Source organism: Thamnophis elegans, chromosome 10, assembly GCF_009769535.1.
Source record: "Thamnophis elegans isolate rThaEle1 chromosome 10, rThaEle1.pri, whole genome shotgun sequence".
NCBI classification, from domain to species: Eukaryota; Metazoa; Chordata; class Lepidosauria; order Squamata; family Colubridae; genus Thamnophis; species Thamnophis elegans.
This window is the reverse complement of record NC_045550.1, coordinates 37,280,367-37,297,484: the sequence shown is the minus strand read 5'-3', so window position 1 is coordinate 37,297,484 and position 17,118 is coordinate 37,280,367. Positions and strand designations below refer to the sequence as shown.

Sequence of the window (17,118 nt, the reverse complement as noted above, 5' to 3'; positions counted from 1 at the left end):
AAAGATTAAAAGGAATATTTTTCTCATACGAGATGCTTGCACTCTTTGATTATCCACACTTGAAATAAATAAAAGCACTAAATTTTTGTTTATTTTAATAATAATAAATATTTATTGTGGTTTATTTAAAAATAGTATACAACATGTAAAAGTTTCTATTACTATATGGTCTTTTCACATTAAAATTTAAAGTTACAGTTTAACTTTACATTACATGTCATTAAAAAGTAGAAATTGCAATTGAAAACACAAAAATTGAAGCTATGAGTGCTCAATGCTAACATTTTGCATATATATGTGTGTGTGTGTGTGTGTGTGTGAGAGAGAGAGAGAGAGAGAGAGAGAGAGAGAGAGAGAGAGAGAGAGAGAGAGAGAAATTGATTAAAATAGATTAATTCTTTGCTGTACCTGCTTTGTATGGAAATATTTAACTTCTTTTTTTTATGAATTTTTATTTTTTAAAGACAAACTTACACATACAAAATATAAAACATAAAAACATCTTCCCGTTACATCCTGCATGTCGTTTGGTTACAAAACTTTTGTGCATCTTCTCCATAGTCCTCACTTATAATTTATATAAAATCTCATATTATAAATCTAATATATATGTATACATTATTATCATTATTAATCTTTTATTTGACTATAACTATTATTCCTTCATTTTGGAAATATTTAACTTATATATCTGGCCAGGAAGAGGCCTGATGGAAGCTTTTTCTAAGTTCTGCACTTCCAGATTGTATGAAAGGCTACACTTTTCATCACTGATGTTTCATATGTATTAAATCAACATTTGTGTATGTAGTGAAGGTTTTTTTTAAATGTTTGATACAGGCTATATGGGAGAGGACTTAATTCATTCACAATTCACCATCTTCCTTAGAACCGCATTTGTACTATCAATGAAGATTTTTTTGCAGGATCCAATCTGGGTCAGTCACCGGGACTAGAAGTTTTGTCTTCTGAGCTTTTAGACCCATGCTGGAGCCCAACCTCAGGGAACGTCTCTCTAGCAGACTGTGTAATGTTCTATGTGCCCCTGAGTTGGAGGCTTCTGTCCTCTGTTAGGCATCAAAACCTTTGACAGCTTCAACATTGGATCAGTTTCTATTTATTTTTTATTGCGTTAAAGATTGCTTTAAAAATAAGAATTGTGTATATTTCAGCCGTTCACAAATTTAAAGTCTTACTCATCAAACCAAAATACAGTCCATTTCCCCCCAGAAAATATGCATACATCTTACACCTCTAATTATACAAAATAATTGAAAAACTTAAAATCTAGATGCTTTCCCTGTTAATTAAAACAATGTGCTTGTATTTGGTCCTAGGCCTAATACTGCTTTGCTGGATCCAAGTTCTCCTGAATTCTCAAGTGTAGTTTCTGTTGGTGATTGGCTTCAGGCTATTAAAATGGAACGATATAAGGATAACTTCACAGCTGCCAGCTATACTACCTTAGAGGCTGTGGTGCATATGAACCAGGAGTAAGTACTCAGCAGTGTTAACAAAATAAAGTATAAAACTGTATTTAATGAGATTAAATTTAATCAGTCATTAGAATGTTGGTATGTCTTTAACAGAGGAATGTTGAAATTGATATGATTTGAAAATACCATCTACAGTGCACTCAGACATTCGATTGGGAAATTGCTTCTGGTTTTATACTTGAAATACACAAAAAGTATAAGTAATGTAAAAAGTTTAAGCTATATTAACAATTTACCATGCCGGAATTTATAGATAATTAGGTTAGAAGTTATAGGGACACAGTGGCCCAGTGGCTAAGACGCTGAGCTTGTAGTTCAGAAAGGTCAGCAGTTCAGCCGTTCAAATCCCTAGTGCCGCGTAATAGAGTGAGTTCCCATTACTTGTCCCAGCTTCTGCCAACCTAGTGGTTCAAAAGCACGTAAAAAATGCAAGTAGAAAAATATGGGCCATCTTGGTTTAAAGGTAACAGCATTCTATGCGCCTTCGGCATTTAGTCATGCTGGCCACATAACCATGAAGTCATCTTCAGACAGCGCTGGCTCTTTGGCTTTGAAACGGAAATGAGCACTGTCCCCTAGAGTTGGGAACGACTAGCACATATGTGCGAGTGGAGACTTTACCTTTTTACCTTTAGGTTAGAAATTAACCACTATTATTAAAAAATCCTGCATTTCCCTCCCTTTTTTCTTAGTCTTTATTTCCAGAGTATTTTATGTTATAATAAACCTCAATAAAACACAGAGAATACAACACATTAGGACATTTAATTAAGAATGTATATAAATTCATTTTTATTTTTATTTTATTATTCATTTGTTATTTATAATGATAGATATATATTTGGCATAAAGATCTTATTTTGGGGCTCATTCCTTTTTTTTTTTTTATTCATGTAGTGACCTGGCAAGAATCGGAATTACTGCCATTGCACACCAGAATAAGATTTTGAACAGCGTCCAAGCAATGAGGACCCAAATGCAACAAATGCACGGCAGAATGGTTCCAGTTTGAGACATTACTGAATAAACTCTAAACTCTTGAAATTAGTTTACCTCATCCATGCACTTTAATTGAAGAACTGCACTTTTTTACTTCTTCTCCTTGCCATTGAAATAACAATAATAATGATTTGCAGCACTGTTTGATATATAAAGATTGCTAATAGTGTTGCAAGGAGGGAACCTACAATAATGACAGGTCGTCATTTGAGAACAAGCCTGGAACAAATTGTTTCCTGGAATATACTTATATGTGGATCAGCATTATGTAATATACTTGTATCTATAAAACATCCATTCAAGTTCTGAAGCTGTGTTTCCTGCCAGATACTGCGGTTAAACAAAGGAAATACTGTTGTTCTCCCCAGCAGCCATGGGATTACAATTATTGTGTTTGATCTGTGGATAAACCATTTTTCCCCCTTCATCTTTTATTGGAACAAAGAATCTTCTGAACCAGGAAATGTTGGCATATTCTAGGCATCCATGGTACTCTGCAGAAAGCTTAAAGGAAAATATTTGGATGATCAGTGCCTCTCAAGATTTATCCACTTGCAATCTAAGACAGGGAGCAACCTTCATGGATTACTGGATTTATTTATTTTCTTTTATCGAGGGAAGAATGTTGGTTGCTGTTGCATTATACTGAGTATATCTGTCATGGTTCTAGAAATCATCTTAGTAGACAGCCATTCTTAATGATGGATTTTCCAAATCTGCATCTAACCGTCCTTCAAGAGGCCACTGCAATACTGAAAAGGTCAGTGGAAGTATCCTATACCTGTTGTTTCAATTTTATTAATGATAATCAAACAGTGCATTTATGAAATGAAAATCATAAAGTATGTTTAATATATATATTTTCTGTGCTTAATAGGAGATTGTGATATCACCAACTGGGTCCATTTTCCCTTAATAATTTGTTTACATATTTTTAATGATTGTCATTTTGTGCAAATTGAGCCTTGAAATTCTCACTTTTATACTTATTTGTTTGCTAGAAAGCATGGGATGATTCACATGGGAACTAAAGCAACTGTATAGAAAAAGATTTACAGGGGGGAAACAGATTGAAAAATACATATCCATTTTCTTTAAATTTGGAGCTGTTTGCATATATATATATATAACTATATTTTCCTATTTTAGTTGTATAGATCAAGCATAAGTTAAACATTTTCACCGTGTTTTTAAAGTGAGTCACATTGTGATCAGTCTGATTCCATATCCCAAATATACTTTGAAAAATAATGCTGGCAAGCAGCAGAAAATGTTGAAAATCATGGTTAGATAACCACAAGATGATGCAGCTGGTAATAACAGTGAGCCAGTGGCCAAGCACCTGAAATGTATTCACATGACCACTAGAGGGGCAGTGCCACACTGCACAAAGTGCTCTGGGCCATATGCCACCCTTTCCAAGGCCATCATAAATTGAGTCTCTCCTATTTCCAAAACATTGTTAAACAATCAGTCCTAAGATAATAACTACCTGCAAAGCATTTTAAATGATTAATTTTGCTGTATCAACCGATACAGTCAATTTATCTTAAATGACTTATTGCAGAATTGTAGACCTAAAATAATAAGAAGTATGTTTTGGGGCTATCGGTGCCAAAATAATCTAGAAAAATCATAAATTCAAATGTAAAATTTTTACTTACATACAAAGTAATATGATAAACGAATATGAAAAAGTGTTGTTAACTTTATCTTAACATTACTTGGAGTTGAAAAAGTGCTAAATATTCCAAGATTGTCTATAATTTAGCTATTTGTTTCTTGAAATTATTTGGAGTGGAACAGGTCCAGATGATGTGACAGGTCCAGATGATGTGCCCGACATATGGTTTGTAAGATTGTCTGTAGAGAGTTTGTAGCTCTTGAGGAAGTGGACAAAATCCTCCAATCTGTATGGTTGGCCATCTGTTCAATCACGGTATCTCCTGAATGATTAAAGCTATCTGGCCCTTCAGATAGACACTCATGCCTTGGTCTCTCCTGACTAAATTATTATAATACATTGAGATACATTGCTAGAATATAATGACATGAACAATGAAAGTATGAGCACATGTCTCCACTGTTTCATGAGCTGTACTGTTTGTAATGTGTTGGTTTCTGGGTACAGTTCAAAGTGTTGATTATCACCTATAAAGCCTAGCACTGATGATGTAACCTAGTTTGGGTAATGAAACTTTTGCAGGAAAACAAGCAAGCTCATAGAGCACCAAAGACCCCTCAACATATAAAGCCTGAATAATGCAGGACCTGGTTACTTGAGTGGCTTGTTTCTATATATGTTTACCTACATGGCGAGGTTATTCAGAATGAACACCTGGAATTCCAGAAAATTATTTATATCCAGATCCAAGGGAATATGTTTAGAAGCTCCTGTTGTGGTTTCTTTTTATTGTCATGTTTGTTTTAATCCATGTTGTATATGTTATTTTTTAAAATGTTTTAATTGGTTTTGGGTTTTGTAAGCTACCTAGATAAGAATTAAAACATGAATCCATTATCCTAAGGAACCTAAGAAGCATAGCTTCTCAGTGATGGCTCCAGCATTGTGGAATGATTCTTTTTTCAGAGATTCATGGTGCTTCCATACTTTGATTTTCTGAAAACTACTAAACACATAGCATTCCCCTCCAGGCAATTATTGTGTTAAAATGATTGAAGCCCTTTGATTTGATTTTTCTTTTTTTCTTTTTACTGTTTTATACTTTTGCTCTCTTCCGGTCAGTTGTCTTCTTTTTCTTGATATACTTGGTTTTTATTTTGTTATATTTTTAATTTTTAAATTACCCAAAGTTGTTCTGGAGTTGGGCAGTCCCATTTTTTTTAAAAAACCAACATAATATATACATACATGTGTATGTATGTTACTGTATGTTAGTGTGTACATATATGACTTGTAGTATAGCAATAGCAATAGCAGTAGACTTATATACCGCTTCATAGGCCTTTCAGGCCTCTCTAAGCGGTTTACAGAGAGTCAGCATATTGCCCCCAACAATCTGGGTCCTCATTTTACCCACCTCGGAAGGATGGAAGGCTGAGTCAACCCTGAGCCGGTGAGATTTGAACCGCTGACCTGCTGATCTAGCAGTAGCCTGCAGTGCTGCATTTAACCACTGCGCCACCTTGGCTCATAGACCTTAGTCTTATAGAACTGAATGAGACATAATCCCAGATAAGCATGCATAGAAATTGCATCTATAAATTGACATTATGAGATAATTTGTAACAGAAGATGTACAACCACATAAATTAGTGCAGGTGAAAGAAATATAATGAAGCAAAAGTCTCCTTTATAAACCATTCAACTAAGCATTATTTTCAGAATAGCAACATCACTTTCAATGAATTAAATTTTGGTTGCCTGCTGATCTGTAGTTCTACTATCTGTGACAATAGTTTCTAGTCTCACAATAAGCTATAAATGATAATTGAATTTGATCTGCTAGGAAGACAGTGGACTGAATTACACTAGTAAAACCTGCCATATTTGCAACATCACTGTCATCAATCCTTGTCAGTTATAACAACAAGCTGTTGATTTTAACTACAAGTTTCTCTCATGAATGAGTTTTTGAAATCAAGTTGTTGGGAATAGATGCTAAATTTGCATACTGTCGAAATACAGTGTGACAGCTTAATAAAACCTTCCTTTCATTCTCTCTCTCTCTCTCTCCCCTCCCTTTCCAGAATTATCCACAAATATTTCCTATTTGGAGGGATGTACTTTCATTTTTTTAAAGCCAATTATTTTAATACCATTTTGTTAACAAACATTATACTATTTTTAAAAAAATGCTTTAGAGTTTTTAAATTTTTTATATCACACCTATTAGTTTTTAAAATAATAAGGCAAACACAAATAATATCCCTTTCTCCTCCTATTTTCCCTACAACAATAACCCTCAGAGTGACTGGCCTAAGGTACCAAACCAGTTTTTCATGCCTATAGTGGACTACAACCAGGGGTGGGTTTCAAAAATTGTTCGAACCACCTCTGTGGGCGTGGCCTCTTTTGTGGGAGTGGCTTGCCGCCCATGTGACCGGATGGGAGTGGCTTGCCGCCCATGTGACCGGATGGGAGTGGCTTGCCACCCATGTGACCGGATGGGAGTGGCCTGCCACCCATGTGACCTGATGGGAGTGGCCAAGATGATGTTATTACTAGATATTACTAATTACTAGATATTATTAATATTACTAGATCATTATTAATGCATAGATAACTGTGGGACATTACACACACACCCACACCCACAAACTATGACAGTGCTAGGAAAACACCAAAAAAATAAAAATCCCCCCCCCCCAAAAAAAAGAAAGACTGCCAATGAAACCAGTTTTTTTTTTCCTAAGCCTAAGAACAGGAAAGACAAAGTCACTGGAATAAAAACCATCAAGGCAATGTGGAAAATTATAAAGGACAGGCACTCACAGAACCATCAACCACCTCAGAATTACCTAAACAAGTAAGGTGACCAGATTTTCAGATTGGTAAAGAGGGACACCATTACTGCCAGCCTGCGACCTTGCTAGGGACGTCTGGTCACCTTAATTATATACATCCTCTCTCTCTCTCTATCCATCCATCCGTCTGTCTATCTGACTGCCTATCTAGTTATGGTATCCCTCTCCCTCTTTCCCCTCTCTCTTTCTCCATCCATCTATCTGCTTGCCTACCTATCTCTCTCTCTTTCTCTCTATCCATCCGTCTATCTGCCTGCCTATCTGTCTATCTAGTTATGGTCTCTCTCTCTCTCTCTCTCCCTCTCCCTCCCTCATTATCATCTATCTCAGTGTTTCTCCACCTTTTTATAAAAATTATTTTTTTTATTTTTTTTGTTACATAGACGACACATACCCACAACAATAAAAAAACAAAACAAAAAGAAAAAAACCCATCATCACATATAGCATGTCGTTTGGTTACAAGTGTTTTAACATTTATCATTCTTATACATTTATTATTTCATTTAATAGGTTATAATATACAGTTTGGGTTGCTTTGTTTACCATCCCTTCCTCCTGTTATAACACCACCTTATTTTCCCTTTCTTTTCTCCCTTCCTCCCTTCTCTACTTTCTTCCTTCCTGCTCTCCTTTCCCTTCCTTCTTCCTGTACCTTTCTCCTGCTCTTCCTCATCCCCTTCCTACCCTCTCTCCTCCTCTTTCTCTCCTTTCCATCCTCCTCTCCTTACCTCTTTCTTTTCACCCTCCCTCCCTTCTCTACTTTCCTCCTTCTTCCTCTCCTTCCCCTTCCTTCTTCCCTTCCCTTTCTCTTACTCCTGCTCTTCCTCTTCCCCTTTCTACCCTCTCTCCCCCTCTTTCTCTCCTTTCCATCCTCCTCTCCTTACCTCTTTCTTTTCACCCTCCCTCCCTTCTCTACTTTCCTCCTTCTTCCTCTCCTTCCCCTTCCTTCTTCCCTTCCCTTTCTCTTACTCCTGCTCTTCATCTTCCCCTTCCTACCCTCTCTCCTCCTCTTTCTCTCCTTTCCATCCTCCTCTCCTTACCTCTTTCTTTTCACCCTCCCTCCCTTCTCTACTTTCCTCCTTCTTCCTCTCCTTCCCCTTCCTTCTTCCCTTCCCTTTCTCTTACTCCTGCTCTTCCTCTTCCCCTTTCTACCCTCTCTCCCCCTCTTTCTCTCCTTTCCATCCTCCTCTCCTTACCTCTTTCTTCTTTCCCCCATCTTCCTTTCATTCTCTCCTCCTTTCTCCCTTTCTCCCAACTCCCTTTCTGGGAGTTGAAGTCCACACACTTTCAAGTCTCCAAGGTGGAGAAAGATTGATCTATCTAATTAATATAATTATTTCTCCCTCTCTTTTTCACTCTCTTTCCAGCGCACACACGCAAATGCATAGGGCAGCCCACCTCACACACAGGTAACTCCGGGCGGCTTACGGGAAGAGGACAGCCGACCACTCACCCACGCAGGGGGGGGCAGGATTTCGCCAAGAAAAGTTAACTTTCCTGCGAAAGGGGCCAGCAGCCTCTCAGCTCTTCCCGGCCGGGAAGACCTCCCCCCACTTCCACTCCTGCGACCCTCCTCCCGCCTCCTCGGAGCTTCAAGCAAGCTAACTGGGAAGGCTGGGGAAGAAGAAGAAACGGAGGCGCGAGGTCAGCGGTCCTTGGGGGCGTGGCGGAAGCCCTGCAAAAGCGCTCCTTTCCCAGCTCGGCTGCCGTTGTTGCTGCTCATGGCAGAAGGGGAGGAGGAGGAGGAGGAAGAGAAAGCGACGGGGCGGTCCCTGCAGCCGCCGACGCGGGAAAGCTGCGCTTTGACAGGGCTTCCACAGCCCTGCTAAAGCGCCCCTTTCCCAGCTCGGCTGCCGTTGTTGCTGCTCATGGCAGAAGGGGAGGAGGAGGAGGAGGAAGAGAAAGCGACGGGGCGGTCCCTGCAGCCGCCGACGCGGGAAAGCTGCGCTTTGACAGGGCTTCCACAGCCCTGCTAAAGCGCCCCTTTCCCAGCTCGGCTGCCGTTGTTGCTGCTCATGGCAGAAGGGGAGGAGGAGGAGGAAGAAGAGAAAGCGACGGGGCGGTCCCTGCAGCCGCCGAGGCAGGAAAGGTGCGCTTTGACAGGGCTTCCACAGCCCTGCTAAAGCGCTCCTTTCCCAGCTCGGCTGCCGTTGTTGCTGCTCATGGCACAAGGGGAGGAGGAGGAGGAGGAAGAGAAAGCGACGGGGCGGTCCCTGCAGCCGCCGACGCGGGAAAGCTGCGCTTTGACAGGGCTTCCACAGCCCTGCTAAAGCGCTCCTTTCCCAGCTCGGCTGCCGTTTTTGCTGCTCATGGCAGAAGGGGAGGAGGAGGAGGAGGAAGAGAAAGCGACGGGGTGGTCCCTGCAGCCGCCGAGGCAGGAAAGGTGCGCTTTGACAGGGCTTCCTCTCCAGAGAGGTGTTTTTTAAAAAGAAAAACCCTGCAGGCACCCAGCGACAGGGGCTAGGAACCCGGAAGTTAATTACTTCCGGGTTCACTGACGAACCGGATCGCAAGAACTGGTGCGAACCGGGAGGAACCCACCCCTGACTACAACTCACAATCTTTTAGACATTACTTTAATCACTACACTAAACTGGCTTTTGGTTTACCTAACATCACATATATTCACTAGTTCAAAATTGCTTTTTGCATCCCATATGATACAAGATGATGGAGATCTATAAGAAGAATATCATATCTCAAGGGCCATCAATTTCATCAACTCTCAGTACTTTGCTATCAGTTATAAGCTCAGTAGCTAATAATAATCAACACTAAATTGGTCTTCTTAGAATAAGAAATATAGAAAGGAAAGGAAAACAGCATATTTGTCTTTGGCATAACTCAGATTTTTTCATTTGCCAGGTTTTTTTTCCCAATAATGACCTTTTCTAAGTCTTCACTTTAAATTGACAATGTGTTATTAGGAGCACATCTCAAGTTGTTCAAGACTTCAGGCTCTTATTTTGATTTCTGCCATCACCTATTCCAAACCTTCCGTTCTCTTATTTAGTATTTCAGATAAAGCAGTTCTGGAGAGAATTTGTTTTAAATTATTTTATTTTTTTGTTACATAAACAACACATACCCACAGCAGTGAAAAAAACAGAACAAAAAAGAACAAGAAACAAAACAGAAAAAAAAAAACATCATCACATATAGCATGTCATTTGGTTACAGGTGTTTTAACATTTATCATTTTTATACATTTATTATTTCATTTAATAAATATAATATATGGTTTGGGTTGCTTTGTTTACCATCCCTTCTTCCTGTTATAACACCACCTTATTTTCCCTTTCTTTCCTCCCTTCCTCCCTTCTCTACTTTCTTCCTTCCTGCCCTCCTTTCCCTTCCTTCTTCCTGTACCTTTCTCCTACTCCTGCTCTTCCTCATCCCCTTCCTACCCTCTCTCCTCCTCTTTCTCTCCTTTCCACCCTCCTCTCCTTACCTCTTTCTTTTCACCCTCTCTCCCTTCTCTACTTTCTTCCTTCTTCCTCTCCTTCCCCTTCCTTCTTTCCTTGCCTCTCCTTCGCTCCTACTCTTCCTTTTTCCCTTCCTACCCTCTTTCCTTCCTTTTCTCTTCCTTCCATCTTCTTTTCCTTTCCCTTTCCTTTCTCCCTCTCTCCCTTCTCTACATTCCTTCTTCCTCCTCTCCTTCCCCTTCCTTCTTCCCGTACCTTTCTCCTACTCCTACTCTTCCTCTTCCCCTTTCTACCCTCTCTCCTCCTCTTTCTCTCCTTTCCATCCTCCTCTCCTTACCTCTTTCTTCTTTCCCCCATCTTCCTTTCATTCTCTCCCCCTTTTTCCCTTTCTTCTTCTTCTATTATTGGTGTTTCTATTTTAAATCTCAGTTTATGTTTCCTTGAGATGGTACTTCCGCCAACCCAGATATAATTTAGTATCATTTCTTATTCCCTTACCTTTACTAGTCTATCCCCCCCACAGACACACTTTGTATCTCTCTATTGTATATGCATTTATCTACTTGATATACAGAAAAATTAAAAAAACACACACTCACAAGAAAAAAAAAAGTATATGTTATAAAAAAAGTATATCAGCTGGTTACAAGTTTTTGTGCATCTCTTCCATTAATTCATATTAATTCAAATATCTTAACTCAAATGTTTACTATATTAACATCATCATACCTCCACTTTTAGTTGACTACAGTTATTTAAACATCCTTCATCCTTAACTATGCCAAAGATTTAATCCATAACCCCCTGCTGGCATTTCATTTACTTATTTATAAAATCCTCCATTAACATTAAGTCCTCATATCCTGTTTTAGCTAAACATCCATAATATTTAATACCAAAAATTTCATCCTCCATGTATATAATTTATTATCATTCTCCTTTCTTTATTTAATTATATCCTATATCATAGCATTTTCCTCCTATTAGTTAAGATTTAACTATATATAGTTTTATTTTATTTTTTATAATAATTATTATTGTTATTAATAATCTTTATATATAGTCCAAATATATTTCTAGCCTTCCCTTCTCATATCCAATTATTACTTATCATATCAACTCAACATTATATACATTACTATCATTATCAATTTTTATTCATCTATACCTATTGCAAATGAATTTAACTAAGTTTAGCTAATTTTAAGTTATACTCTTCCATCTATCAACCTGTGTCTCTCTAATAACATAACAGTCTTATATTTGCTGCCTTTTGTGGGTCCAGTTTTCCAAACATCTTTATGAGCAAGTTCATACGAAGAAATCTTTGCACTTTTTTGTCTGTAATGCCTCTCATATAATGCTGCTGCCCCCTCTTTATTTCCTTTATCAATTTGTCTTTAATTATCAGTGGTGGTATCAAATGTTTTGTAGATGGTATTTCATAAACTGTAAGTTCTTTGATGCTTCCCATTCCTCTCACACCCCGTCTTTTAAAGTGAACTTTCAGTACGCTTGATTCCTCTTCAAATATTTCATTCTTTCCTCCCTCAGAAGTAAACCAATTTTCACAAATATCAGGCTCTTTATCTCTGGAATTTTTATTTTGTATTTGAAAAACATTCTCAGTTTTTTCCTCATACTTTGTTGCCAAAAACACCAAATAATCCAATTTTCTCTGAATTCTATCTTGCGTGGAAGATAATTTCTGTAGTGCTGAAAAAATCATTTGAATAGAAGCTTGAATAGACACCATATTTGTACGCAGTTAGTATTTTTTCTTGAGTGCTCTGAGGTATTTGCAAATAAAAGCAGGCTGAAAGCTGTGCAATCTTATCAAATCTTAAGCCAATACAGCCAAGCAATAAAAATGTCAAGTTGTAAACAACCAAATTCTAGTGGATTGGTTTACAGCCCGCTTGCAGAAGATCAGAGGAGATGTTAGAGTAATCTATCCTTTGTCCATGTGAATAACATTTAAAACATTTAAAAGGTAGGATAACCACCGTCCAAAAACCAATAAAAAGATCAAAATCACCGCTAGATTCTTCTGTTCTTTAATTTAAATTAGCTTGAATTTTTAGGCGGTCTGTTTTTCTCTGAGTAATAAAATAATCTTACCAGCTGGAAACACTTTCGACACTTTCTTTAGGGCTGTCTGCAGTTTCAGTTAGCCTTATGGCTAATCCGGAAGTCACTGGCAAAGGAGGTTTTTTCCAGGTCCCCAGAGACTTTGTGAACGTCTCTGGGACCACTGGGTCTCCTCCTACCTTTCACTGTCTCTCCAAGACAGCTTGAGTCCAAAAAGGTACCGTCCAAATGCTTCGGAATTGAGGAGTTTCAGGAGTAGCCTGAAAGTCCGTCTTCTCACTGCTAAGCCCCGCCTTCTTCCCCCATTCTGGAGAGAATTTGAATCTTTGCCTCATTTTTATTCTGACCACTCTATTTCTTCAATCTCTCCACTTATAGTGGGCAAAATATAGTAGTATTTTGGCCATTCTAAAGCTTATTTAAAAGAATATCTAACTTTTAGATATTGTCAGGTGATTTGAAAATGTGATAAATAAATATAATTGTTCTGATTTACCCGTTACCCTTAAAGTTATCACATTCCTTTTAGATAGTTTGCTTTATCATTTCTTGATACTGGAAGTCATCAACCATGGCTTTCATTGTCCAGAAAGCCTTTTTACCCATAGCTATCATTGTCCAAGAAGCCCTGAATTACTGTAGGTAGAGGTTCCCCTGCCCACATTTTAGGCATATTTATCTCTTTGGTTTTCCCAATAACTCTTATCTCTTTCTATGCTTTCTTCCATGTAAGTGTCTGACTCTACTCTTTACATTAAACTTACATACTGATTGCATATTTTCTAGATTAAATATTGCTCTATTTTTAAGTTTAACCCATATATTTTACATCTATTTATTTTTCTAAATGTAACCCATAACTGTGCAAGGGTCCTTGTTAGGAGGGACAAGGGGGCAATGATCACAAATGTGTCAAGAGATCATCAGGCAAATGTCATGAATGAAAAAAAAGTCAAATTATATGTTTCATACCATTTATACATAGATACCTTAATGTGCATGTATTCTACCAAATATCTATACATACTGTATACTGTGTGTTGCACAGTCTGCATTTGAAACTGTGCTGGATGAGATTGGATTGCAAGTCTTCATGTTTTATTTCCTATTATGTAATTAATTTGATTCCAGCGTTATGCATGTGTTGATATCTATGTTCAGAATCTCTGTTTAAATTGCTTTAACATGATCCACCCAAGATTACTTATTCCTGAAACTTCTTGTTTAATATGATTTGTGAATATGTGTGAATATATGTATTACAACTGTTTAGCGAAATATTATTTGCAAAAATAGTATGTATATGAATCTGCCTATTGGTCTACCTAGCTTGCTACCTATTCTGATTCTAATTGCGTTCCATATCCTCAGTTGAGAATTTGGAAGACATTGCTGTTAATGAAACCAGGACAAGGATCTAATTTATACAGGTAGCCTTTAGCTTATGACAATAATTCATACCAGAAATCTGGTTGTAAGTTAAGGCACCCATGTGACCAGAAGCAATTTTCTGGCCTTTTTCATGGTGGTCATTAAGTGAATGCTGCAGTCATTAAGCAAAGTATATGCTTGTTAAGTGATCACAATCATTTATATCATTTTTTTTGCTGAATTGCTTGATGTAACCATGAAACACTATGATCAGATGACCAGTTGTAAAGCTGCAGTCATGTGACTGCAGGGAGAGCAGTGCAGCTGGGCACTGTTCCATGGCCATAAAACTTAAAACAGTCATAAAACAACTGGTCATAAGTTGAACATAGCTTTATCTTTAAATACAATGCATTAAAGCATTAGCTCAATCTGAGTCCTGCTTCTACTACGTCTTTTCCTAATACAGCTTTCCTAGATCAAAATGCACTATTTCCAGAATTATTATGTTTTCTTTTTAATTAGATAATGGATGCTTTTCCATTTGAAAACATTCAATGTTTTCAGTGTCTGAAATCATACATTTATTGTAACTGTTTTAGGGAAAAAAACTATTTGGAAGATAGTAAAAAAGCGAATGTAGAATATTTCTGTGATAAACTTAAAATATGCATTGTATTTCTCCTTTTGACATTAAAAATATCGAAGATACCAAGTTCTGACTTGGGATTTGTTTGTTTCCTTTGATAGGCAAAATGGACCCTGCTTTCTTGGAATCAGGCCTTTCTGGTGATCATCTTAACCCTGGAAGATAACAGACTAGAGACAAGCACCTTCAATTGTCTCAGTTCATTCAGCACTGACTGTAGAGAAAATGGACCGTGAATAAGCAGCTTTTACTTCCTGAAGAGTATCTCTTTGGATTTCTTCCTTTTGAAAAGGTTTTCTCAGCAACAAAAAGCAAATATAAGATCCAGATAAAGTTCTTTTATTTCCACTTAAGGAATGTACTGTATAAAAGCCCTACAGACATACATACACATGCACCACGCATAAACACACACACACACACACAGAAACCCCTAGATGCTGTGTCTTTTTTTCTCCAATGCATGTTGTTGCTATGTCTCTCCAAATGTCAGTGTCGGAGCCATAAGGACACCAAGGCAATGTACCCCTGTGCAGAACTTGGTTAACAAAAGCTGAAACTGCATATGATAGTCCAGCGATACTTTATGGAAAGTGTGCCAATGCTTAAATGTCAATATTTTTAATAGAATGGAAAGTAACTTATTTCTTCCAAGATTGTGTAAGGTTATGTATGACTTTAATGTGTGTGTGTGTGTGTGCGTGTGTGTGTATGCGTGCATGCATGCATGCACATGTAATAGGTTTGTTGCCTGTTGCACAGGGCCACCTGTGAATATGCAGATAGCATCTCAAGATAATTTGACAGTTTGTGGCTGGGCTGTTGAGTTACCGGGCCAGTAGGTGAGCTATGCAACAGTAGGGAGAAAACACACATACTCCTGAATGTTCCAGTTCTGTATCTATACATATTTTATGTAGCTGCCACACTAACCTTAAAAATTAGTTCTCTAGCCTAGAGCAGGGACACTTTCACTTTGGTTGTGGAGTGATCCATCATGAGTTCCATTATGGCTAAAGAACAGCATTGATAAACATTAGTCTTGCCAAGGCTGTTCATTATTGAATCAGTGATACCTTAAGGTAAAGTAGATAGAGAATATAAGTCTTCACCCATCAGCAGGTTGCTTTGAACTGAACAATTTTTTTTTCTTTTCCTGGAAAAACAGTATTGAAAAGACTTGTTGAAAATGAACAGAAATATGCAATCCTTATCCATTCACAGTAATGAATTATCCCATGTGCCATTTGCAAGAATTTCTGGGCTTATAAACTGACTGTGGAGCAAATTATTAATTCTCCCCCATCCAGCTGAATATGAAAACATTTTAAATGATCAAAACACATTTAAAATTTGAAAAAAAGTGACCAGGGTATTTTCTCTGCATTGCTACAATAATCTTTGTCATAATTGGTCCTTCCTAGAAAGGTTGACAGACCATGGAGACTTTTCTTTTTCTATATATATCGATTTTGGAAGCTGATATATGGAGATAACCTGGAGACTATACTGCCATTCCATATTTTGAGCTCAGCCATTGATGTATTTGATCTGTTTTCTAGTTGCAGAATAGTTTTCTCTGCTGAAATACAATGCATTACAGCAAGTTGAAACAGAATAGTCAAACCGACATTACTAAGCGAGAAAAAATAAAATAAAAGAATGTGTAAATTTTGCATTAAAATTTTCTAGCATTTTTGGGATTTTTTATCAAAACATCTTTGCCTTTTCTCCTTCCATCCCTACAGTTCTCTCTACCCTCTCCCATTTTTGTTGTATTCATGGATGCAAAGTCTAAAACCAATTTTTGGGGCTCAGGTATTTGTGCTGTTGGCAATAAAGAGGCATGAAACACTATTAAGGAGCCATGAGCTGCATGGACTGCAAAGCCAGGACATAATTGCAATCAAATATACTAAACAATACACATTGCCCAGTAAAAGCCAGAATGCTGTATAGAACTGGCCTTCATTTCTTCCTGGTTACAGAAGAGACATCAACAGGACTATTTTAACACAGCAAACCTCTATACATTAAGGAAATATCTGCTTACAACCTCACTGGTTAATGTTTGTCCAGGTTTCTTGCTGTATTAAATTTGTGATGGATTTGTGTATTAAATATATAAATATATATATGTATAAAACAAAAAAAGCTGGTTCTAGCCAGTAACCAGAACTTCAAAGCAGTATTTTTCTTTTACATGCATTTTCATAACCAGAAAGAAAGCATCCTGAATATTAATTAGACAGATTAAGAAGTTAAAAAAAAGAGAGTGCATTTATTTTTTGTATCACTGCAAATATGTTGGAATATGCAAGGACTGTTTTAAAAAAATAGAATGTATGAGGCATATGATACTTTAGTCCATACTGGGGAAAAAAGAAATCTTAACAGTGCATTGCTTGGGTTTGCAGATTTGAACAATGTCTCAGATAGAAATATAGATTTTCTATTTTATTTTAATTTGTAATTTTTCCCTCTCCATCAATGTTAGGTACACATAACTTATGTCATTTATTTATGGTCTTTTATACCTAGTTTGTAAAATTGTAAAATAGCAAACTAAATGCAAAAGTTTGCATTTGAAAATAAT

At 37.4% G+C, this 17,118-nt stretch overlaps 1 protein-coding gene across 1 annotated transcript in view; it reads left to right on the top strand.

Moving 5' to 3' along the window:
• EPHA4 (EPH receptor A4) overlaps positions 1-16,432 on the top strand; it is a 170,315-nt gene extending 153,883 nt beyond the window's left edge. Inside the window, 3 exon segments of the mRNA XM_032225561.1 lie at positions 1,338-1,493; positions 2,394-3,255; positions 14,624-16,432. Coding sequence (XP_032081452.1) covers positions 1,338-1,493; positions 2,394-2,508 — 271 coding nt within the window. The 3' untranslated portion in view covers positions 2,509-3,255; positions 14,624-16,432.
• Positions 16,433-17,118: the final 686 nt, after the last annotated feature.